This window comes from Hippopotamus amphibius, chromosome 10 (assembly GCF_030028045.1).
Source record: "Hippopotamus amphibius kiboko isolate mHipAmp2 chromosome 10, mHipAmp2.hap2, whole genome shotgun sequence".
In the NCBI taxonomy this organism is placed as follows: Eukaryota; Metazoa; Chordata; class Mammalia; order Artiodactyla; family Hippopotamidae; genus Hippopotamus; species Hippopotamus amphibius.
Genome location: NC_080195.1, coordinates 47957208 through 47982902, shown reverse-complemented (window position 1 = coordinate 47982902; position 25695 = coordinate 47957208). Strand labels below are relative to the sequence as shown.

Below are 25695 nucleotides of genomic sequence, written 5' to 3'. Positions count from 1 at the left end.
AGAAAGAGAATTTTTAGCCCTTAATTTCTACTTTATTTATTTTATTTATTTATTTGGTTGCACCAGGTCTTAGTTGTGGCATGCAGGATCCTTAGTTGTGGCTCAGCAGCTTCTTTAGTTGTGGCATGTGTGCTCCTTAGTTGCGGCCAGCAGGCTCTTTAGTTGCAGCTCGCTGGCTTCTGAGTTGGCTCCTTAATTGTGGCATGCAAACTCTTAGTTATGGCATGCATGTGGGATCTAGTTCCCTTACCAGGGATTGAACCTGGGCCCCGTGCATTGGGAGTGTGGAGTCCTACACACTGCACCACCAGGGAAGTCTTTAGCCCTTAACTTCTAAAGCCAACTAGGGGGAATAGAGAATCATGTGAGCCAGTGCCTTGCATATTTAAGATGTGCTTATCTGGGGTGGGGGGAGGGGATGGCCTCAGTGCCCTTTGAGGTCTCTCCTCCCTCTGTTTCTGGCTCAGAGAGAAGATTACACAGGGGAAACTGAGGCCAAGGAGACCTGAGAACAAGCAGTTGGAACCTTCATTTTACTCTGTGTGTCCAGTGGCATCCTGATGGAGGTAGAGCAGAGAGGGTGGGGATGGGGCCCTGAGGAGACAGCAGTAGCTGGGGGAGATCTGGACTGAATTAGGACACAGTTCTAAAGAGTTCATCTAGATTAAAGCCAGAGGTGCTGACTTTTCACCCTCACGGAGACTGTTTTGTCTGTTGGAGAAGATCCTGATGTGAGGAGCTGATGCCTAATGGGCTCTGAAGATGAAAAGGATTCCTGCCCTACATGATGCCACTGGATTCGGAGCCATCCCTGTAGTTCAGATCTCTGTGCACATGATACCAGATTAGGAACAGCAGTATAGGGAAGAGAAGGGGACTAATAGATAGAAGTAAAGTTAGATAGAACCCAGTGCAGTGTGCTTTTGAGGCTCGGAATGGTCCTTCATTTTGTATTCTTAGTTTAATGGGAAAAATCAGACACAGATGTTATAAATCATAGAGATTTAAATGTTAAACAGTGTGTTAAAAAATGCTTAAAACCTGAGTAGAGTGGTGAAGTAAAGAATGGTGAGTTGGCCAAGGACACATTGGAGAAGAAACTCTTGAACTAAGTTTGTAGCAGCTGTGGCTCAGCAAGCAGGAGGCAGGACTTGCACTAATCATTTGAGACATGAATCTGGCCAAGGGATGGGGAAGGCATATCCTGAGCCAAGGTGTTTGCCAGCTTTAGTGTAGTGCTGTGGCAGGAGCAATCCCAAGGGCAGTGTTTCCCAGTGTTAAGAGACAGTGTTTCTGGACCAGGCTGATTCTCGCCCTCCTCCATGTCCTGTTGCTGTCACCATAGCAGCTTTCTTCTGGCACCAAGTGGCCCAGACACCAAGATGGGCAACGAAGTGGTTTTCAGGGAAGCCAGCCATGTCAGGAACTGGTGGTGCGTAGCTCAGGACCTCAGCTGAAAGTGCAACCAAGATATAGGCTTTGCTAAGCATTCTGCTAAAAGACTTGCCAGGGCCCTTCTCTTACATTATGAAGGATGTGGTGAAACTTACTGTAGGTTTTGTGCTCTCCATGCTTACAAACAATTGAATTTATGGATTTATTACCTAGAGAATTTTTACCCTTGACCTTCCCATCATACACCCTTCTCTAGATGCGCAGTTTTCAGTGTGAAAAAAAGTGTGATACTCCTATTATTTTGATATTGTTAGTTATTTACAGAAAGCCAAAGGAAGCGAGAATATTTGGGTATGTAATCTCCTCAGACAGATGTATTGAAATGCATTTGCCTTATATAGTTCGAGCCAAGGAGAGCAATAAGGGTGAGTTTACAAATATTCTTGTATCATTGGAGCTAAAGCAAGACAAAAGAACAGGAGTTTAAGGACTTTTCTATAAATATGTAGTGATTTTAGGAATTTTTATGATTTCTTGTAGTTTCAGCTACTGGAGACAAAGCTTCCAGTACAATATTATGATGGATACCAGGGAGATTTTTATAGACCTATTGTCCATCTAGATGGTAGATGATGAGGTATGATTAATAAAGAACAACTAGACCCCATATCTTTTAGCAATTACGTGATACAGAATGTGAAAGATATGCCTTTGGGGTGTGATTGAATGCTGAACTGCAGAAGAATGAATGGAAATGAATTTTCCTTCTTGAGTTGTGCCCTTGAAGTCAATATAGAAAAAGGTGGGCCAGCTTAGTGAGTTATAGGTAACTTATAACCCACCAAAACCTTGGATGCCTCCTGTACATAAGTGTACTCTCAGGGGTCCCAGCCTAGCCCTTGTAAGGGCACCATTCCTGGTCTTTGGGGCTATAAACCCACAAAACTAATAGAACTGTCTTCTCTTTTTGTCTAGGAGATGTGGTCCTTCTTTACTTTCAACTCACTTTGAGATCGGTGGAAAGCTGAACCAATGTTTTGTGATTAGAAAAATAGTAGATATCAGTCCTCTAGATGCAACCATAAGGCATTTGCGATATCCTCAATTTGCATTCTTCGGTGACTTGTACACAATGTATTCTTTCAGAATCCTTTCGCAAAATTTACCCTAAACCCAAACAGGTAGAGGCCATTTTTTAAGTGTAACATAAAAAGTGAAAGAAATATGAGGCGAAACATTTTAGAAAGAAAATTGAATTTATAAACGAGCAAAATTTCTAGTATATTCAGTCACTATCCATGTTGTATACAAATATCTTATATTTTGATTGCTAATGAAGGGCTACCCAACTAAAAGAATGTTTGGTGTAGACGATGGACTTATTAGGATGTGTTCAGTGTGTAAACTCTCATGGGCTTTATTCCAATTTTCATCTTTATGTTAAGCAGACAGCTCTCATCTCCTGTGCTGCTTAGAAACATGCTGCTGTGATTAAAATACCTAAAATTTTGGAGCCTTGGTCCTAGAGCTTAGGCTAATAACATTGACGTGTTTATTCTAACCCCATGATGGTATCTGAGACCCTAATATCAACAGCCGTTTAGAGGCTCCCATTTTGAGCTTAGATAAAGAGGCACATGTCATCTGCAGAGAATTACCTGTGCTGCCTAAACTTCTTAATGGTGGTGGGGTGGGGGGGGGGACAACAATGACATGGTAGCCCAAGGATGTGATTACCTTAGTCCACAGTGAGATTTCAGGCATTGATTGTAGGAGTGGGTATTTGAAGTGAGGAGGGAGAATAACACAGAATGGCAACTGGAAGCCTTAAGTTTTTCTTTGTTTTTGTGAGGCACTTTGAAGCTAAAAATGGCTTACATTATTTAGTCTAGCCTTCAGAACAGACAGATGGAGTAAAGGAAGACACAGAATAGAATCACATGGATTCTAGGGGAGATAGTTATGGTTTTATTGATTTGTATTTAACTTACATGGTACTTCCACTGGAACTAGACACTGTTGTAAGCACTTCACAAATAATAACTCCTTAATCCTAATAACAACCCTATAGGGTACATACTAATGTTATTTTCATTTATTGATAAGAAAACCAGGATACACAGAGATCGAGTAATTGGCACAGAGTCACAGAGCTAGCCAGTGGTAGAGCGAGGCTTTGAATGCGCTCTGTCTAATCTGTCCATTTTGTAGATGAAGAAACAGAGGCCTCAGTGTCTGTCCAGTGCTGCCGTCTCTTTGTTGTAATCCATAGAGTAGGCACCAGTAGATTATTCTTGAATCATATCATCAAGGCAGGAAAATTATACCAAGAGAATTTTCTCTTTTAATCAACTGGAACAAAGTATCATTAAGAGATGAATGTTGGCGTCAAGAATTCTCTAGTCACTGGTAAAGCTTTGGAATGTGTTCTGTGGCCATGCATCGTGTCATCTTTTCATAAGTATTAAGGAAGAAATTGGGCAGTTTAGAGAGGTGGCTTGGGAATTGAAGTATGGATAAAAAGTAGTATGGAAGTCTCCTGGTGGATAAGAGTTTGTTGCTTGTTGGCATATTTATTTAGATTTTCTTGATTTCATTAGTATCTTCATATTCCCATGACCAATCATGGGAATTCATTCAACTCATGCAGTTCAGAGTCTATGAAGTTGGACCTCCAGCCTCATGGATTACCCCACCAAGCTTCCTATTTTTCCAGCCTGTGGCTAAGAAACCAACTATAGGATGCATTTCCTATTGATCTAAAGGCACTGGTTTTTACCTTTTTATTTCTTCTCCTTGAAATATTCTATTTCATCTCAACTTCATTCCTTGAAGTAGGTGTTTTGGGTTAGGGAAAGCACATTTAGTTTTTCCAGAGGAAAATTATGTACTAGTGGTGCATATTGAAGCACCTGGGAGAATACAGGAAGGTGAGAACTTTTGCACATGATTGGTGGGAGTGAATCAGAGAACAATCTGTGATGTGTGACGCTGGTGATGTGTATTCACTAAAACTCAGCAGTTCCACTTTGAAATATATGCTTTAGAGTTGAGAGCAATCCTACTCAATGTGCAGTCTACAGATGGTGAAGGTTTGTGATCTGTCTTTCCAGTCCACAGTGAGATAAGTACAGAAAATGAAAGTAAGCATTTACTATACTGTTTTTGATACTGTAGCTTTGTAGTATAATCTGAAATCAGGGAGTGTGATACCTCCAGCTCCATTCTTCTTTCTCCAGATTGTTTTGGCTATTCGGGGTCTTTTGTGTTTCCATACAAATTAAAAATGTTTTGTTCTAGTTCTATGAAAAATGCCATTGGTAAGTTGATATGGATAGCATTGAATCTGTAGATTGCCTTGGATAGTATGGTCATTTTAACAATATTGATTCTTCCAGTCCAGGAACACAGTGTATCTTTCCATCTGTTTGTGTTGTCTTCAGTTTCTTTCATCAGCATCTTATAATTTTCAGAGTACAGGTCTTTTGCCTCCTTAGGTAGGTTTATTCCTAGGCATTTATTTTATTCTTTTTGATGCAGTGATAAATGGGATTGTTTCCTTAATTTCTCTTTCTAATTCATTATTAGTGTATAGAAATGTAACAGATTTCTGTATATTAATTTCGTATCCTACAATTTTACTGAATTCACTGATGAGCTCTAGTAGTTTTCTGGTAGCATGTTTAGGATTTTCTATATATAAGCATCATGTCATTTCCAATTCGGATTCCTTTTATTTCTTTTTCTTCTCTGATTGCTGTGGCTAGGACTTGCAAAACTGTGTTGAATAAAAGTGGTGAGGGTGGGCATCCTTGTGTTGTTCCTGATCTTAGAGGAGATGCTTTCAGCTTTTCACTGTTGGGTATGATGTTAGCTGTGGGTTTGTCATATATGGCCTTTATCATGTTGAGGTATGTTCCCTCTATGTCCACTGTCTGGAGAGAGTTTTATCATAATGGAATGTTGAATTTTATCAACAGCCTTTTCTGGAACAGGATAGAAAGCCCATAAATAAACCCATGTACTCATGGTCAATTAATCTACAACAAAGGCAAGAATATACAATGGAGAAAAGACAGTCTCTTCAATATGTGATACTGGAAAAACTGGACCACTGCATGTAAAAGAATGAATTTAGAACATTCTCTAACACCATATACAAAAATAAACTCAAAATGGATTAAAGACCTAAACATAAGACCAGATACTATAAAACTCCTAGAGGAAAACATAGGTGCAGAATACTCTTTGACATAAATCACAGCAATATTTTTTTGGATCTCTTCCCTAGAGTAATAGAAACAAAAGCAAAAATAAACAAATGGAACCTAAGCAAAAGTAAAAGCTCTTCCACAGCAAAGGAAACTATAAACAAAATGAGAAGGCAACCACAGACTGGAAGAAAATACTGCAAAGGATGCTACTGACAAGGGATTAACTTCTAAAATATACGAATAGCTCATACAGTTTAATATTAAAAAAACAAACAACCCAATCAAAAAACGTCCAGAAGACCTACATAGACATTTCTCTAGACACATACAGATGGCCAACAGGCAACTGAAAAGGTGTTCAATATTACTAATTATTAGAGAAATGCAAATTAAAACTACAATAAGGTACCACCTCACACTGGTCAGAATGGCCCTCATCAAAAAGTCTACAAATAACAAATGCTAGAGAAGATGTGGAGAAAAAGGAACCCTCCTACACTGTTGGTGGGAATAGAGATTCCTTAAAAAACTAAAAATAGAATTATCATATGATCCAGTGAATTTTCTTCTGGGCAGATATCCAGAGAAAACTCGAATTTAAGAAGATACATGCACCCCAGTGTTCATAGCAGCACTATTTACAATAGTCAAGACATGAAAGCAACCTAAATACCCATCGACAGATGAATGGATAAAGAAGATGTGGTATATGTATATACAATGGAATATTACTCAGCCATAAAGAAGAATGACATAATGCCATTTTCAGCAACGTGGATGGACCTAGAGATTATCATATTAAGTGAAGTAAGTCAGACAGAGAAAGACAAATATCATAGGATATCACTTATATGTAGAATCTTTAAAAATGATACAATGAGCTTATTTACAAAACAGAAACAGACTCACAGACGTAGAAAACAAACTTATGATTACCAAAGAGGATGGGGAGGGGGAGGACAAATTGGGAGTTTGGAATTAACATATACACACTACTATATATAAATTAGATAAACAGTGAGGACCTACTGTGTAGCACAGGAAACTATATTCAATATCTTGTAATGGCAAAGAATCTGAAAAAGAATATATATACACATATATGTAGTATGTACATATATGTGTATATATGTACATATATGTATATATACACATATGTATGTATAACTGGAACACTTTGCTGTCCACCTGAAACCAACACAACTTTGTAAATCAAATATAGTTCAATTAAAGGAAAGATTTTTTGAAAAACTGAAGCAAATATGGCAAAAATGTCTACATTTATCATATCTAGGTGGTGGGTACTTGGATGTTAAATTTTTTCTATATTTTTCTCAATTTAAAAAATATCTCATAGTGGGACTTCCCTGGTGGTCCAGTGGTTAAGACCCCGTGCTTCCACTGCAGGGGGCATGAGTTCAGTCCCTGGTTGGGGAGCTAAGATCCCACATGCCACATGGAGCAGCCAAAAAAATAAAAAAGTGAAAAAAAGAAAAACATAAAAATATCTCATAGTAAAATCAGCCTCTGAATATTATTTTTTCTGATCTAGAAAGCAAGTTGGACATACCAGGGAACTTTATTCCTGCAGTGTCCAGGGACACATTTGTCTTCCCAGTGACTTAAAACCAGATACCAACCTTATGGGCAGTTTTTAATGCCTCAGGGCTGAAGAGGAAGCATTGGTTCAGAACCCTGAAGAGATGTAGAGGTGCCTGGATTCTGGTCCGAGCTTTATGACTAACCAATTTGTGACCATGAATTTCCCATATACAAGCATTCATTGCCTTATCTGTAAAATTAGTGACACTGAGATTGTTGTTAGCATTGAAATTTAATAACATATAAATTATATATATATGTTTATTTGAAATGTCACATAGATTAGCAACTTGATGTTCCTTTTTACAGTAATTATAGAGGCTAGAAGAATTCTTGGAGTAGACACAGATGTTGGAATAAGATTAAATATATGTGCAGTGGAGTCACATCTGGGGTTAAACTTTGCCTCACTGCTGCTTACCCATGATAACCCTTAGTTTCCTGGGACACTTATTTCCTAAGATGATGCTGGTACTTACTATCTGTCTCAGCTTGGAAAGATTTGATGAGGTAACAGTATTACTGTTGCAGCTGTTACACATCAGTCAGTTAACTGTTGTGCCCGGAAAGGTAGAATAAATTCTCAAACAGCTCATTGCAGCCATCTTCTAAAGATGGGATGAGTATCACATGCCAATTATTCTTTGAAGTAGCAATAAATTAAGTACAAATTTTCTAAACTAAATGATGCCACATTTTTTTGTAACCATGCATTCAAAGTAGTTTAGAAATAGTCCTGTCTCAGTACAAGTCCCTAACTAGATGACAGGTTAGAGATTGCTACCAACTCTTGAATTATCTTTTATGTGGTCTGTGGTTGAATGGCCTTAATTGTTTACACAGAATAAACTTGAAACAAAATTGAGAGTACTCTTGATTTTTAACTTGTACTTTGTAATCTGTACGCTTGCCATTATTTTGTACAGAATGCACCAAAGCAGAATCAGAGGACAGAGACAGAAGAAGAATGGTCCGTCAAAATTTGCATTCGTGAATCTCACAGCCAGGCTGTGGTTTGTCACAGAACAGAAAACGTAGTCATCCGTCTTGCTTAGTAACACAAGGCACAGTTAATGTGGCTGGGCCTTTAGCTCTGCTGACACAGCAGATGCTGATAAATCTAAGTTTTGAAGGCTTGGATTTAATAGAGCCTCATGGTATCACAGGGGCCTGGTGAATGAAAAGCCTCTACAACTTATCAGCAGAAAGATAAGAGGCCCTGGTCCCACTACCAGGGCTTTGGAGATGTTTATCACCCAGGCTTCTGAGAACAGGAGTTTGACCCATACCAAACACTTCAGAAATAATGTCAACACACCCAAGACCATGGCCAGCACAGAATTCTCTGAGATAAGATTACAACTTTGTCCTTAAAGGGACGTCAACCAAGTCAGTCGATCCCTAAATATTCCCTGAGCTGAGCAACCCTGTGAGTTATCCTTCATACCAGGGGGCTTTAGGAGCTCAATTTTTAAATCTTCTACATGCAAATATTCTGCTCTTGTTTTCTAAAGTATGCACAGAACTCTAACCATATCTAAGAAAGTTCCCACAGAGTCAAGAGCCTGAGAGCTTGGTGCCCATGAGATCAGCTGGTTATAGAAGCTGGAGGCAGCTCTCCATCGGCAAAAGCATTTATTTGTTTTATTTTAAGATTTTGTTTCTAATGTATTGGCCAGGTTTAGGCCATCAGGCCTCCAAGGTCAGGTTAGACCTCTAGTCTAGGTCTAGGATAAAGGCATTATAGGAAAAGATGATTTGGTCTTTGAGACAAGTGGGTCTAATAAGGCACTGCAATACTTTGTGTAAATACCTAGTCATGTGTTTGGTTTAACTACCAGTGTGCAAACAGGGCCGATCAGGGGTTGAGGTGAAGCTGGTCGGGTGTTCTCCCAAGGCCTTTTTGGCAATGAGAAGCAGCAACGTAAGAGAGACAGCTCACCTTTGTTGTGTCATCCAGATACTAACAGTATCACTTCTTGCCTTGAAATGCCTCACATTCATTCTTTTGTCCTGCCCGTGTGCTCCTAGTGTGGGCTTCTGGATTCCAATCCCTCTTCCCAGGGCTGTGTTGTCTGTAGTTACCAGATGAATTAAAAAACAAACAAGCAAACAAAAGCCCTTTTTGTCATCCCATTTCCCGTTAGCGTCTCACAATAAAGTTCATACTCCTCTAGTTTATTATTAAACATTTTCACTCTTCCTTCTATCCAGTTTCTCCTTCTCTGTTCATCTTTATTTCATTTAAAGGATCTACTTAAGGGGTTGTGTGAACTTATTTTTCCATTTTCCTGCCTCTGTGCTTTTGTTCCCTCCATCTCCCCCTTTTGGAATTCCTTCTCCCTTCTCTTCTACTCCGACACATCTCTTCCATTAAAACTTTTCAGACCAGTCTTGCCTACACTGATCTGACCCTCCTCTGAACTCTGCTTCCTTATCGTCTAGAGCCCATGCCTGCCCTTTGGCAATTAATCACATACTGCTTTATGCATTTATCTTTATCTTGCATGCTCTGTCTTGCTCTTTGGCAAGAGAAGACTCTTTGCTTGTGTGAGTGTGTGTGTGTGTGTGTGTGTGTGTGTGTGTGTGTGTGTGGCTAGATAAGGGGTCTATGAAAATAAAATCTGTCTTATACAACTCTAGAATACTCACAGGTGCTGTACACATTGTTATTGGTTGATGGTTCTTGCTTAGAATCTTGATTTTTTTTTTTCCATGAAGGCAGGAGTCTTTGTTTTCTGTCTACTCCCGTATCCCCAGCACCTGCGGATTGAGTGTCAGCTGTTACCCTCTAGAGAGGGTTTCCTTGACCAGGATCTGTAGCTAGCCTTGACGTTCTGCCTGTGCCCTAGCTTCCTGATGTTGTGGCTGTCTTTCTCCCAGGTTGGCAGCCTGTCTTAAGTGCCCCTGATATGACCATGTCTGTCTGTTCTTTTTCCTCAGATGCGTACTCTCATTCCTCAAGTGAAAACGGAGGCAAGTCCGAGTCGGTGGCCAACCTGCAGGCTCAGCCCTCCCTGAACTCCATCCACAGTTCCCCCGGGCCAAAGCGCTCCACCAACACGCTGAAGAAGTGGCTGACGAGTCCCGTGCGCCGGCTCAACAGCGGGAAAGCAGACGGAAACATCAAGAAGCAGAAGAAAGTACGAGATGGTCGGAAGAGCTTTGACCTGGGATCTCCCAAGCCTGGGGATGAGACAACCCCTCAGGGAGACAGCGCTGATGAGGTACTTACACAAGGCCCCAGAGCCTTCCTTCGTGAGGGGCTTCTGCTGTACCTCCTTCCTGGAGCCTCAAAAGGCATCCTTCCCAGGGGTTTGTAAGCTAGCCAGACTCTAGTTCCCAGTAGCTGCTCTTCTTGGGCCTAGGTGATCTTTGTATTCTCAAAACATTGCCAGTTTGAATATAGTTCCCTGTGCTATATGTTAAAACCTTGTTGTTTATCCATTCTAAATGTAATAGCTTGCCTCTGCCAACCCCAAACTCCCAGTCCATCCGTCTCCCTACCCCCCTTTCCCTTGGCAACCACAGGTCTGTTCTCTATGTCTCAGGGTCTGTTTAGTTCAATTAAAAACACATCAAAACAATGGGGGGGAAAGACATTGCCAGTTTCATTTGTGACTGGTTTAGAGACTGACTGGCACCTAGAATATCCAGCATTTTGCCAGATTTGGAGGTGGGTGTCTGGGCCCACAGGGAGCCAGCTGGTCACCAGGTCTCCAGCCTCTACTAAAGACTGCATTAAGCCTGCGAGGCATATTTACAATAAGAGTAAAAGGATGGAGATCATTTCACTTGGAAAACAGAAGACTGTCTTGGGAGATTATGGCTGTTTTTGAGTGTGTTGAGCAGTGCCACGTATAGAAGGGAGTAGATAACTCCTGGTTGCTCCAGAGGGGAGACACATGATTGACAGGCGGAGGTTTACAGTAGGCAAGGTTGCAGCCTTTAATGGGGGCTCAATCAGTGATGAAATGGGGCTTCATGAAAACAAATCAACACCCGTACTGGAAAGGTTTGGGAGACTGTATGACCTCACATAACAGTCACAGAGACCCGTGTTGGCCGAAAGGTCAGACTGAGAAATGACCTTTCAAAGATGGGATTCTGTGATCAAAATGTAGTGGGTAGTTGGTTGGGGGATGGCATAACTCTTTTATCTGACAAACTAACCTGCTCTAGTCATTGACACGGCTAAGAAATTCTTCCTGATGTGAAACCAGACTCTGTTTGTAGTTTTATGCTGTGTGCCTTTTCTCCCTCTGAGAATGGCAGTAGAGCCTGGTGACATTTAGATTGTAGTTTAAGAGTCCTTCATAAACTTAAAAAGTTAATTTCTCTCCGACCACTCTCTCAGCCTTCTCTTTTCCTGCCTAGTCGATAAGGTGGATGTTTTTCGTGTGTGTGTGTGTGTGTGTGTGTGTGTGTGTGTGTGTGTGTTTCCACCATTTGGTTCTCATTGTCCTTTGAGAGAAGCAGGTGTGCCCATTCCACGCAAGAGGACCCTGAAACTGGAAAAATAGGAGTGTGTTGAGAGAGGAGGGTATCTCATATGTTTCTTTTTAAAAAATCCCAAGTCCTGAATCAATTGGCATCTTTACCTCTAGGAAACAATGAGTAATGCTGCCCTTTTGTTCTAGAAGAGCAAGAAGGGTTGGGGTGAAGATGAGCCAGATGAAGAGTCACACACACCCCTCCCTCCGCCTATGAAGATCTTTGACAACGACCCTGCGCAGGACGAGATGGTAGGACTTCCTTCTCCCCTGGGAGAGCCGTGTGTAAAACACGTGATTTCTTTTTGCGTGCGTGGTGGGGGTCGTCACACTCTCCCTTGTTATTTCTCATGCCGCGTGAATGCAAGGTGTTGCAGATTCTGTCTGTGTTGGGTAGGGGTCCCCTTCCCCAGCCCTGGAGGTCTGACTTCATTCTGGGCAGTATAGGGGTGGGTGTAAAATTCTCCAAGGGGGAATCTGTCTTGTATCTCGTCCTGTTGATGAAGGGTAATGGCTCTGTCTTCGGAAGCAGCAGATCCCAAAAAGAACTATTGTCGCAGAGAGGAGCCCAAGGTGGTGCTAGATCATGATTATTTTGTTGTACCAGACTGTTCAACCAGTGTTTTAGTTGATTATTTTCCTCAGCCTCAACTCTAAAATCCAAATCGTGGTAACTTCCGGTCAAGCCCAGTGCAAACACCGCAGGAGGGACGGAGATGCTGCCAAAGCAAGGTTTTGTCAAAGGTGGACAAACCTAACATGCCGGGTGGCCCCAGTTCTTTGATTTGCAAAATCCCCTGGCTCACTGGCTTGCAGAGACGCGCTGGTGTCCAGAACTTGAACGTGCACCAAGCCCCTGAGCCCAGGGTGGTGGTCCCGATGGTTCTGGAGCGGAGGCGGAGCTGAGGCTCGGGCGGGCCCTCTGCGTCCGTCGTGCCCTCCGTCACTGGCTTCCTCACTAACCGGGCTCTCCCTCCATTGTGTCTGCCTTGCCTCTCTCAGCCTTGTTGCCCTGGAAGGTACCAGGGCTGAGGCGGTGCTTTCGGGTTTTGATCGTGCTTTGCATTTGCTTTCCGGAGCGGTGTTTATTGTGCTGCTGCTGCGGGTGGTTGCTGTGCCCCCCGGGGTCTCCTTTGCTCTCCAGTGCTCCGCCTTGCAGTCAGCAGCCCCTCTGAGGTGGTGGGCCCAGCCTGCGCGGGCAGGGAGCAACCTTCAGCACCCCACCCGGGAGACAGTTCCGGAAGTACTGTGCGCAGTTGCCTTGGTGTTTCTGCGGATGTCCCAGATCTTGTTTGAAGTCCTTAGGCTTTGCATCTGGATCCGTGGCCCCCACACATTAGTGGGGGTCTTCCTCTGTGCTGAGCTAGAGGGACCTTTTCCAGGGACAGGCCCATGACGAAGACGCGGCCGCTGTCCCCCTCTGTGACTCCCCATGACCAGCGCACCGTTACGGCCCCTCCTGGGGTGGCGTTGGTGGTGCTGGTCTCCAGGGCCGGCGCTGACCCTGGACTGCTGGGAAGTAGAGAAGAGAAGTAGAGGAAGGGTGGCATGACGCCTGTCCTGGCTTCCCACAGGCAGACATGCCTGCACTTCACCTTGAGATGGGAACGGGACCCCACCTGCTGTGTTCCCAGAGGCCTATTGTAAGGTGTTTTAGAAACAGTGACAGTTTGGGGGGAGCAGGGCGCTCAGGTCACATTATCTGCCACCCCACACGGCCCTCCGCAGGGAGGTGCCAGCTTACATGAGATAAGCGAAGGTCACAAACCCTCCCCCCTCGAAGTCCCTCAGACACGGTTTGTTTTGGGGAAAGGATGTTATGTTGTTTCTGGATAATTTTTAACTGAGGTTGTGGACTTACCCCCAGATATCTCTGTAGCCCTTTTCTTAACCAGGTTTAGGGAAGATGGCATTAGCCCCTTTTTAGACATGTGGATCTCCTCAGTCCTGCTGTTTGATTTCTGAACGTCTGTGTTTCCTGGAATACTTGGGAGTGGGATGAGCTTCAGAATTTCTAGCAAATGGAGTTGGATTTATTAAAATAATTTTTACAGCGGTGTAAAAGGGACTTTTAAAAGTTCACCTGTTCTAGTGTTATGCGATTACTTTAATTCTCCATGTTTACTTCTATTTGTTCATATACATGTGTTTCATTTTTATGATTATAATAGGCATATGATGTGCTCAGTGTCTTATATTTTTAATATTTACAAAATTAAATATTAATAATATTGATTTCCTAAAATCTTATTAATTTTACCTTTATAACTGTAATTTTAATAACTGAGGAGTATTTCACTTATCTGACGTATCATAATTGGCTTGACCAGCCTGTTTGGGGATCTCCTGGGCTGCTTCCAGTTTTTGCCACTCTGGGTGATACTGCTGCAAGATCACGTGGTACATACAGCATTTGTTCTTTTCATTTCGGTCCTTGGAATAAGTTCCCCAGGGGTACGATTACTAGATCAGAAAGTAGATAACTTGGATTTCCAAAGAGACTTAAGCACTTTTCCTCCTTTCCCCAGGAAAAGAGTGTTGCTCTCTCTTAATTACATTCATTTGATTTTTTTAGCCCATCTCAGAAGCAAAGACCTAAAGTAAGTCTTAGATTAGACAACAGGAAGCTTCCTTTTTGAAACTCTTTCCCCATAACTTAAGGGACAAACTTAAAGCCAGAGCCCAGCCAGGATGTTCAGCTTTCTACTCCCACAGTCACTATGCCCCTGCATCCTGGGGTGGGTTAAAGCCTTGCACGTGCATGTAGGGTTAACCATGTCTCTCCCAATCTCTTCTCAAGTAGTAGAAGGAAGAAAAAAAAACCCAAAAAACAAAACACCATTCCTCCGTGAGCAGGAGTTCCCAAACCGTTGACCAAACAGTCCCATGGACCAGCCCTCATTGCTGGTGTGAGGGGGCGAGGAAGGCCCTGGGCTTGAGCCTCCTTTCACCGTGAACAAGCTAGTCCCTGGTTGCTGCAGCACAAGATGCACAGGTGCTGCTGAAGCCCTTTATTACTTCCCTAGTGTTTCAGTTCGGGGGCCTTACCAGAAACAGCTGTGTTTGTGGAGGAGCGAGTGAGTGTGTGTGTGTGTGAGTGTGTGTGAGTGTGTGTGTGAGTGTGTGTGAGTGTGAATGTGTGTGAGTGTGTGTGTGTGAGTGTGTGTGAGTGTGAATGTGTGTGAGTGTGTGTGTGTGAGTGTGTGTGTGTGTGTGAGTGAGTGTGAGAGTGTGTGTGTGTGTGAGTGTGTGTGTGTGTGAATGGGGAGGCAGTCTCTGGTCTCCAAGTGCCCTGCCCCTAGCATTTCTGCTTGACTCACAGTGACAACCTATACTGAAGATCTACATCTATGTAAAGCAAGGACAGTTTCTCTCCTTTGGACACATTCGAGGCTAGATTTATTGACCCCTCATTTCCAGGAACAGCAGTGGGCAGCCCTGTAGTGGCCAGAGTACTGTCCACCCCCTCCCTGTTGCTGTCAGTGGGCCCAGCCCTTCCCTGTTGGCATCCTGGGAACTCAGTGACCCCTCCCCTCAGCTCCTCTGGAGGCCTGACTGAAAAGAGCCTCGTCCCACCCCTGCTTTGCTGCTGGCCAGAACTCCTGACAAGGGGTCATGCAGGCTGGCCCCACACCCCCACTACCCCCTGTCTCCCTCTGTCATCTCTTCCCTCTAAACATAGAGCTTGCCCCCCTTGCCAGCCTCGAGCTTTGGACCTGCTGTGTCACTTCCTAATCGCTATTCCTCATTCCTCGCTAATCTGCTTTTCCTTTGCTGCTCAATGTCTTGCAGTCCTCCTCTTTGCTAGCAGCCCGGCAGGCTTCCACCGAAGTACCTACTGCTGCAGACCTTGTCAGTGCAATAGAACAGTTGGTCAAAAACAAGCTGGTAAGTGGGGGTCCTGGAGGCAGTTCTGCGTGTTTCACCTCTGTGCAGCTCCCTGGGCCTGACCTCGATCTGCCTGTTCTCCTTTGCACCTGTCCCCGTTGCTCCTGTAGGATTGTTTCCAACTAGTGATGGTTTCTAAAAAGCTGCACCCCGGAGTCCTTTTTGGCTTTGTTTGGGAATGCACGTGGGCAATTACCAGGTCCTCTTGGGATTGTGACGTTGATAAAGGTGAAAAGTATCCAGGACAAAATAGCCTCCCTGTAAGTCTGCTCCACTGGGCTGCAGGGAACTGGCATCTGCACAGTGACTGACGTGCGTCTGGTCAGCCTGAAGCCAGCTTTGCTGCTGAGACACAGAACATGGGTTGGATCTTTGAAAGCACTGGGTAATTTTATTTGGGCACCTCAGACAGTCTTCTAGCTTGCACAGTCTTGCAAAATGATAGAAGTCTTGCTGATGATAAAGCGGAATGGGCAAAAGTGTGTGGACACCTCATCACAAGAAATTAAGGGAGGCGGTGCATCTCCCCATCGTGAATGTACACCACTGAAAACTGGTCTAGCTTGTGGCCATCTCATGGACAAATCAGACTGTTGCAGGGAAGGGTGGTAAGTCTGAGCTCATTCAGGCTTTTGGCATGATGCCGGTGAAGGAACTCCCTTTTGGATAGCTCATTTGAGCAGGGCTGTCCTCTCCTCCCATATTTTTACATTTGAGTGTGTCACAACAGGATGGCAACTTGAAGCATTTTCCTCTCCTTTGCTCTCATCCATGTCACTCATTTGGTTTTTCCTGCAACTCTCATTAGGATAAGTGTCTGTGCTCCTGCCAGACTTCTGTTGGGCATTCCTGTCTGTCACTGCCGTTGAAAGCCTTCTCCACTTGGAAAGTGTTGGACGCTTTCTAGGGAAAGCTGCCTGATCACAATTTTGATTACAGTAACTCCTTTTCAAATATCCCGGCTTACAGAGGACCAGTGAAATTTAACACATATGACTTTCTTCTTTTCTTTCTAATGTTCCTTACTAATTAAAAAACAAAATTTAGCTTTCATTGTTAGTGCTAGTGTCAAATCCCTGAAGGTGGCCCTTTTCCTGCCACCTCTCCCTGTCCCACGGTGGGGGCAGGGGGAGTTGAGTGCTCTCGTGGGCACTGCATTGACTTCTCAAAGCTTGTTTCCCTGACTACTCCTCACTTACCTCCATACGCCCTCTTCATTCTCCAAATAACCATTAAATATTTTTTCCTTAAAAAATCATCCTTTTTTTTGCATTTTCTCTTTCACCACCTGAGCACGGGCCCTGACCTCATGCCCAGAATAGCCATTGCTTAATCCTCTCCCCACCATCTGCCTCCTAGCCTCTACCCCCACCCCTGATTGCCTCCCTCCTCAGTGGGGGCTCCCTGCCTCCCTCTTGCCTACACGACAGTGCTCTCCAATGTGGGGGTGCCTCGAGGTACACAAGATGGTTTTTTGAGGTGCTGGAAGAAAATATTAGAATCTCTTTAACTTATCATTTTAAAATGTTTTTGTGTACAAGAATACAGAAATATAATTTATAAATAAGTTACATGTTTTGGGAGTGCATAGCCAAAATTGTGTTTACTAATAGAAGTATATAATCAAAGTTTGGAAGTCCCTGGCCTGTAAAGTCCACGCTTACCCAGTAGTCTAATGTTCTGCAGTCTGTTCTCCAACCTGCCTTTCTGACATCCATGTATTACTCTGGTTGATGAACTCAGCTCCAGCTAAATTGTTTTCTTCACTGTCCCCAAACATGCATTTGTCTTTCCTCCCCCCCAGGTTTCTGTTCATACCACCCCACTTCTCTGGAATTATCTCCTTCTTAGTTTTGCTTGTCTCAAGTATAACAGCCCCTCAAGGTGCCACTCAAATCTCATCTCTCCACGAGGGCTTTCCTGGCCAGCCCAGGCCAGATGTCTTCTGCAGTCCCACAGAAGCTTCTGTGTAAGCCACACGCTGCCTGGGACAGCTCTTAAATGGTCCCATTGTGTTAGTTGTTAAAATATCTTCATCTTTTCATTTGCAGCTTACCTCCACAGCTAGATGATTAGTCATTTCGGACATTAGTTTCTCCTCCTTGTATGAGTATATACGAGTCTTTTACACTTAGATCAGTACACTTGTTTCCAAAAGTCTGTATTTTTCATATTTTGGATTACCATTTTTCTACTGCTGCTGTTGGGAGCTGCTACAGGCCTCTAGTTTGTGTGATCCATGAGTCAGGTGTTAAACACGTGGTACAGATGCTGAGAAGTCCCATTAGACCAAGTGTCCCAGAGCAGAGGGCGTATAGGATCATGTTGGAGTTGATTGATGCTATAACAGGCTCTCTACAAATGGCTTTTGGATGAGTGGCCTTTTGGTGGTGATTTTACCACAGTAAGGGCTTTAACTTCTTTTTCCGCCAATAGCTACTTCTTGCGGATCTGCAGTGAACCCACAATTATAGAGGTTTCTTTGGCCAAACATATAAAACCAAGCCTGTGTCATTGACAGGAATGCAAGAGCAGCGATTTGATTTCTCAGAATCTTCTAACCAAAATTCCATCCTTTCTCCTTTCCTCTACTTTCTCTTTCTTCCCGTCCCAATACGTACCCACTGTGGGGACGTGATAGAGCACCACAGGTGGTTCTTTCCTCAGCCATATTTGAGCGTACGGAGATGCGTCTTCACCTCTGAGCCTGGTAGGCCTATTCCTCATGAGCTCTCTAGCATAGAAGAGGATAGGATCTAGAGCCTGGAACAAAGTTCTGGAGTTTTTATTTGACTGTAAGTCCAACAGTGTGCCAGCTGCCAAAATAACCAGTGTGGCCTTAGGCTGGGTTAATGAAAGTACAGTGTACAGATCCAGGGGCGTAATAGCCCCATTGTACACAAAGCTCTTCAGACCATGCCTGTCGTGGATTGTGTGTGTCATGCATCAGGTTCTGGACGTGGCATTCTAAACTGTTCTTGAGCTCAGTGGAAGGGCTCTGGAGGAGATAACCAGTACCATGTTGTCCATGTCTTTTTTTTTTTTTAAGCTCTTTATTAGAATATAATTGCTTTACACTCTTGTACCAGCTTTTGAGGTACACCAAAGTGAATCAGCTGTATTTATACATATATCCCCATATCCCCTCCCTCCCGCAACTCCCTCTTACCCTCCCTGTCCTGGCCCTCTAAGGCATCACCCATCATCGAGTTGATCTCCCTTTGTTATACAGCAGCTTCCCACTAGCTATCTGTTTTACAGTTGGTAGTGTATATATGTCTGTGCTACTCTCTCACTTTGTCCCAGCTTCCCCTTTGCCCCTCGCCTCCCCAACCCCATGTCCTCCAGTCCATTCTGGTCCATGTCTTTTGAAGGAGAGTTGCAGAAACAGAGGTTAAGAATGCGGAGAAGTTAGGAGAGAGAAGACACACAAAAGCTTCTTCTGATAATTGAGCACGGCTGTGGGGAAGAAGGGCTGGTCTCACTCTTGGTTGCTGCGGAGGGCAGAACCTGTGGGTGGAAATTAGCTCAGTGTAAGGAGAACGTATAAGGCGCTTCCCAATTTACAGAGTCTGGAAATGTTACAGGAGTATCCAGTGTACTTGGACTTTTATATTTAGGGCTTAGATTCTTTCTGCTCTCTTTTTTGGTTGCTCAAGAGATGACACTAAATGCTGTAGTTAGAAATCATTTCCAGGCAGGACCCTGAGTCAGAATGATTGGCCAGAGACAACCCAAAAACTGACCCTGTTACCATAAAACCTGAGACTTCAGGCCACGTGGCAGAGCTGTTCTGGGTTCCCTCACGCTGCTGCTCTCCGCCTGGGTGCCCCTTTCCAATAAAGCCTCTTGCTTTCTCAGCCAAAAAAAAAAAAAAACTTGTCCCGCAAGCTCCACCCAGAAGCCATGAGGTCCCTCGTGCCCCTGAGTCCCAAAGCTGCGCTTAGTGCTTTACGGTCACGTGGTCATGGCTTCATCAGGGCTACAGCCTCCAGGAGTTGTCATCTCTGCTGCCGGAGAGCTGCTGTTAGGGGACCAGGACAGGGGTTCCCCACTCATCTGCAGTGCAGATAAAACCCCAAAGACCCCCGGAAACTCCTTTGGCAAGTCCCCCTTAACATTAATGGGTGCTTCTGAGGTCTCACCTGCCAGCCTTGGTCTTTAATCAGCGCTTTTGTTTGCCAGGAGAGCATGCGGACCCACCTCCCCGCAGAAAGGGCTCAGATACTTTCTCTGCATTTTATACCAGGGTACTGTCTTTAACTCTAAGCCAGGACTGAGGCTCCCCCTGCTTTTCCCATGTGATTTTTAGTAAAGTTTTTCCTAGACGTAGGGGCTGGCTGTGCTGGTGCTTAGTGTGTAAGCAACCAGAAGACCTAGATGTTCGTCCTGCCTCTGCTGCTTATTGTATAGCCCTGGGCAAGGTACTTAATCTACTCCGGCCTCTCTCTTATCTCATTCATCAACAATGATGATTCTGTTCACTTGAATCTAATCTCAGTTACGTTGAAGACTGAGTAAGACGTGAATACACTTTGTAAACTGATAAGTGAGCATCCCACAAACTTAGCTCTTAGCCAGCCACAGCATTTGCATTGTGAAGGGCAGGGAAGGGGAACCAGTCATACTTTATCTTCTGTAGTCACACCCTGAACACAAGGACACAGTATTTGTCAGTCACTAGTTCGGTGGTTGGGTGAATGTTGCAGGATAATAGCTTAACAACCTATGTGATTTGGTTTTATTCCTCAAGTTTGAGAAGCAAGAGCTTCCTGGCCGTGTGGGAACCCCCTGTGTTTTTAAATAGCCCAGGATTCTACCACCTGCCTGAGATGAAAGACTAGGCCTCTAGAAAGAAAGCCTCCTTCCTGAGCTCCTGTCCTCAGGGGGCACATCACAGTGGTTCACTGGGCTCTGGGTGGCACTGATGGACCCTTGGCTGAAAATCTTCCATCTTTAGGGAAGGGACTGGCCAGGACTGAGCTCTTGTTTGGTCTACCTGGTGGCCTGGCATCCTGAGAATTAGTCTTACCTGCTTCAGCAAGACTTCCTGCCCTCTGGTTCTCCTACTTTGATAGCATGCACCTCCCTAGGTCAGCCTGCGGGCCACAGAGCACGGCCAGGGCCGGGCTGCATTTGTGTGTGTGCTTTGCTCTCCTTTAGATAACTCAGCTTGCTTTGTCAAAGGTAAAGAAGTTCGTCATCCAGAGGGAGGAATCATATCCATTGTGGAGATGTATGCTGTCAGGAACTTAGTTCCTCTGGCATCCCCCTGTGGAAAAGATTTCTGGGCTTGTTAAAATAGAATGGTTTAGATTTCCATCAAAAACTTTTAGCCCAAAGTCACAAACCTGTATTGCCATTTGCCTGGAAAATCCAAACTTCAGTTTTTCTACTACTTTTATAATAGACATGTGTATTATTTTATGTCTTCCCTACCCCTGCTCCCAATTTGCGTGGGAATGACTAATCTAATACTTTTTGTCAAGGGATTTTTATACAAATTTGGGCCACCAGAGAAGTCCCCCCTTACCTGTTTTATCAGATGAGCTTTGACCTCTCCGGAAGAGTTTCGTATAAACTCTTTATTGAGTTTCATTCAGTAAATTCTTGGAGTCCTACTATGTGCCAATCCTGCCAGCACAGAACCTTCCTTAATGGAGCTCCCAGTCTAGGATTGGTGCTCAAAATCCTCTCCTTCCTGGACCGTTGCAACGATTTCAGCCTGACATCTCTTCACGTGACTGCCAGAGGGATCTTACTTTTCTTTCATTTTTCCTTTTTTAAAAAAATGTTTAATAGTTCTTTTCTGATTAATAAAAGCATTATATGGTAATCCAAGAAAAATTGGAAAAATGACAAGAGTAAACACAAATTATATCTTGTAATAACATCTAAACATATTCAGTGTTGAAATTTAGATATATTTTTAAAATAATGTAGCTAATCACAGAGTATATGAAACTTAAGTCCTGTTTTCCTTTACTGTCATATCAGAGACATTTTCTCAAGTCATGAAAGCTCTTAGGAGCATTAAGACTATTCTTTCTAAAACTTAAATCCAATCATGTTACTTCCCTGCTTAAAATTCTCCTATCATTGGTTCCTAGAAGGTAAAGTCTCTACTTTTTTTTTCTAATTGAGTTACAGTTGATTTACAATCTTGTGTTAGTTTCAGGTGTTCAGCATAGTGATTTGGGTTTTTTGCAGATTGTATGCTACTCACAAGGCTTCACCTTCTCCAAGGCTGTCTGCTTCACTCGCTACTTCTTCTTTCCCTCGTACCCACTCCCCCCAACTTACATAACACACAGATACTTGCTAATCCGCCTCTCCCCTCACTTCACACTATATCCTGCATATACCAGGTGGCTTTCAGCCTCCCAGGCTACCCTGTGTCATTTCTCAGTTCGATCCTTTACTCAAGTGCTCCTCTGTCTGGATCGTCCTCCCATTGGTGTATCCAGTGAAATCCTTTCCATTTCTCAGTACTCAGTTCAAGCGTTGCCTCTTCCATTAATCCTTTCCCTTCCCTCTCTCCCCCACCATAGAGCTGCCTGCTCCTTTTTTCCGTCCTCCCCATGGTACACCTCCCGTCTAGAAGAAGGGCCATTGTAGCATAGATTTTGGTGGGCAGGGAACCATATCTTATCCATCTTCATTTCTCCAGCACTTTGCAAATATTCAGCATGTAGTGGAAGCACAATAAATATTTGCTTAAGTACAAACAAATCAGTCACAGCACTGTGTCATAAATGCTGTTCAGGGGTATGTAAAGGGCGCTTATAGGAGCCCAGAGGAAGGGCATTTTATGGCTGTGTGGTCCAAGATTGAGCTGACAGGAGATGTGTTCATTTTTATTGTGGCAGTAGCCTTCCTCCATACCTGATCTACTTTTTTGAATCCTTTTTGCGTTTCTGTTCCCTGCCCTGGCACCAGCTCTAGGAGCAACCATTTGCAACACTTGTTGCTTCCTCCTTTGCACAGCTTTTCCTTTGTCTATTGAGCCTGAGCCCCAAACAGGGCAGGAGTCCACCACTCCTCAACCAGCCACCACTGCCCATGTCCCCCAAGGAGCAGCACAGACAATCGCAGGTCACCCATAGTTGCCCTTGGCTGGGACCCTGTGTCCCAACCCTAGCACAGATAGCCAGGTCCTCGGAGAGACTCGCTCTTGAATTATTATAAGTATTTATAGCCAGTGCCATGATTGGAGACAGATTACCCATCATACAGTTAGCCAGACCTTGTATTTTCCTCTTCTTCCTCTCTCACTTTCTCTGCTTTCCTTCACTCCATCCCAGAGAGTCCTTCCCCAGAAATAACTTGGGCTCTTTTGCTCATGTAACAGGTCAGGCACGAGGAGATGGGACATACTTCCCTGTGTGACACTTCAGATGCCTCAGGTGTCCCTCACTCTGTAGGAGAGGTGAGAGTGGACCACACTAAGATGGATGGAAGGGGCTCGTAGCAGAGCTGTAAGCCCATTTCCCAGGCCTTGCAGCCAGCACTGTGCCAGCCAGCAAGCTACAGAACAAAGGCTGCAACAGGACAGTGGGGACGGGGAGGGGAAGTAAAAGGCGTGTAGTCAGATCAGTCACCAGCTGGGTCCATCTGCCTGGGGAGCCTGTCTCTGGTGGTGGCACCGGGGGACATGTCACGTGTCGTTGGAAAGCCTGTCCAGTGGCTTGTCAAGCCTCAGCACCAGACACTCATTTCCTTAATAACTGGTTACAGATCCTGAATCTATAAATTTAGCTAAACTTTTCCTGACCTTTCTGTATTTTTAGCCTAGGCTGCGTCTTTGGATGGCAGCTTCCGTGGTTGATCACTTGGTCTGTGAAATAGCTTCACGTCAAGTTAAAAGAAGCTCTCTCTCGGGCTTGAAGACCCTGTCCCCTTAATGCTGGGTCTAGTGTTGGTAACAAACCATGTTGGCCCTCAGCACAGGCTGTTGACTTGGGGGTGGAGTACGCGAAAAGAAGGTTGACATCTCTTCTCAGCTTTAAGCTTTTCAGCCTCCAATTCTAATAATCCCCACGTGTTCTCATATAATGGCCCATTGGTCCCCTCATTCACTTTTTGTTTCACTTACCTGGACTTTTCCTACCGCTCTTCAGCCTATGTTGAAATACAGCAGCTAAGTGAGTTTATGACAGATACTCTACGTGTGGGTTGTTGAAGACCATACTGAAGTCTTTTGTTCCTGCTACCTTTGGAGACACTTCTTGATCTTTGTGCCTTTAACCTTAGGGCTGATGTTTTCAAAGGCTGCTGAAGTAAAGCCTTGCTTTGCCGGCAACAGGGGCTGTAGTAGACAGTTGCTTTGTGTGGGTGGTTTGGATGACTTTCCCATATTTGTCTTCAATTGCCCACCTTAGCCTTGGTCTCCAGTCTTACTATTTATCCACATGGTTTCTGCCAGTTTACATAATGAAATGCTAAGTGTCACTGTGTGCTGTTTCTTCTACAGCATTCATTAAAATGTTAAGATTGACTCCATTTTTTAGCATCCTTATTGTTAATAGTTCCATCCATGGGGGCAGCAGGGGAAACTCACCATTGTAGAGCATTTTAGATTTTTCAAGGGGTTGTACACCTATTGTATCTGACTGTTCCATAAGAATCTGTAGAAAGGAGAGACCCATTTTGAAGATTGAGAAAAACTGAAGCATGGAATGATTTTAGCTGTCTCTAGATCATCCAGGGACTGGCAGATCTGAGATTAGAATCCTTTACCCTTAGCTCTTTCTAGAGTAACATATTAATCCCTTTAACTTGTTTCTTAGTCCTGCAGCACCTTAATTAAAAGAGATGAAAGGATCAATCAATAAAGAAAGCCCTTGGTAAATAACCTTAGCAAAGATGTTTTTAGAAAAGGCTAAATCTGTTTACCTCTTCTTGTCTACATCTCATTGGCCTCTTTAAAGAAAATCGTAGCTGATTTAACAAACGTGATTTTATAGAACAAATTCTCCTATCACTATTCTCCCCTCGTCAAGTCGCGTTTGGTGGTCCTGTGGTTGATTTTCTTTCCTCACTGCTTGTTTGGTGTAGAATTGCGATAATTAGCTTTACCTCTGAATCAGTCACTTTGACAGTGTTCATTACGTCTGGGAAATTGGCAGCCCCTGATGCCGAGTACATCCTGATTGCCTGAGAAGATGGCATCTCTGGCCTCCTGGTGCTTCGCTGAGGTTCAGTGAGGACAGCCCTGGTTGCTGATCTACCAAGTTGGCTGTGGCTGGGCTGGGGGGACACGGGGACTTGCATACAACTCTCCCACGTACACTTCTCTAAGGCTGTTTATTCTTCTCTTTTCAGAGTCTGGAAGGAGGCTCCTACCGGGGAAGCCTGAAAGACGCCACAGGCTGCCTGAATGAGGGCATGACCCCACCCACACCTCCTAGAAACCTGGAAGAAGAGCAGAAAGCCAAGGCCCTGAGAGGCAGGATGTAAGTGCTTCCCCAGACGCCAGCCTGGTGCACGTGTGTGCAGTGGGCAAGGAACGGGGGTCCCGGGAAGTTTGGGGAGAACTAGGATTCCCCACCTTGTGTTTCCATTGGTATCATTCATTCTGAGTAAAGGTGACTGGTCTGTACAGTGTGGCACTGATCAGCAAGGAGCTGTTTGGCACCGACTTTAAGAGTTTTCAGCTGAAATATTTTCTGAGATAGGGGCTCTTACCGACAAAGGGTGGTTATAACCAAGGCCTGTTAGGAATTTAAAACATGCTGATAAAAAGAAAACAACGAAGGTCTGGGAACTATGGGACCATTACTGTGGCCCCATATCAAAGAATCCATGGTAGAAAGTCTGATGGAGTTTCCTCTGAGGGAACGTTTCCCCAGATGTAGGAAAGTCACATGCAGGAAAAGGGAGCTGTTGGGCTATCAGGCTGGGTTCTAGCTCCACCCCTTCTCCAGAGGTTTTATTTATTTAAAAAAACATATTTTTTATAGTGATATTTGTTTTTTATTTTTTGTCTTTTTTTTTTTACAACCCAGTTTTTTTATTGAGCTGTAGTTGATGTATAATATTACATAAGTTACAGGTGTACAACAGTTATTCACAATTTTTAAAGGTTATATTCCATTTATAGT

General features: G+C 43.9%; 1 protein-coding gene across 5 annotated transcripts in view; it reads left to right on the top strand.

Annotated features, from left to right (window-relative positions):
* The window catches only part of KALRN (kalirin RhoGEF kinase), a 653746-nt gene that overhangs the window by 572982 nt on the left and 55069 nt on the right, over positions 1–25695 (top strand). For 4 of the 5 annotated variants that reach the window (XM_057696213.1, XM_057696214.1, XM_057696215.1 and 1 more), the window contains 3 exons: positions 10155–10438; positions 11852–11956; positions 24917–25047. In XM_057696213.1, coding sequence (XP_057552196.1) covers positions 10155–10438; positions 11852–11956; positions 24917–25047 — 520 coding nt within the window. The remainder of the gene's footprint in view (positions 1–10154; positions 10439–11851; positions 11957–24916; positions 25048–25695) is intronic. The other variant, XM_057696219.1, reaches the window with a different exon arrangement.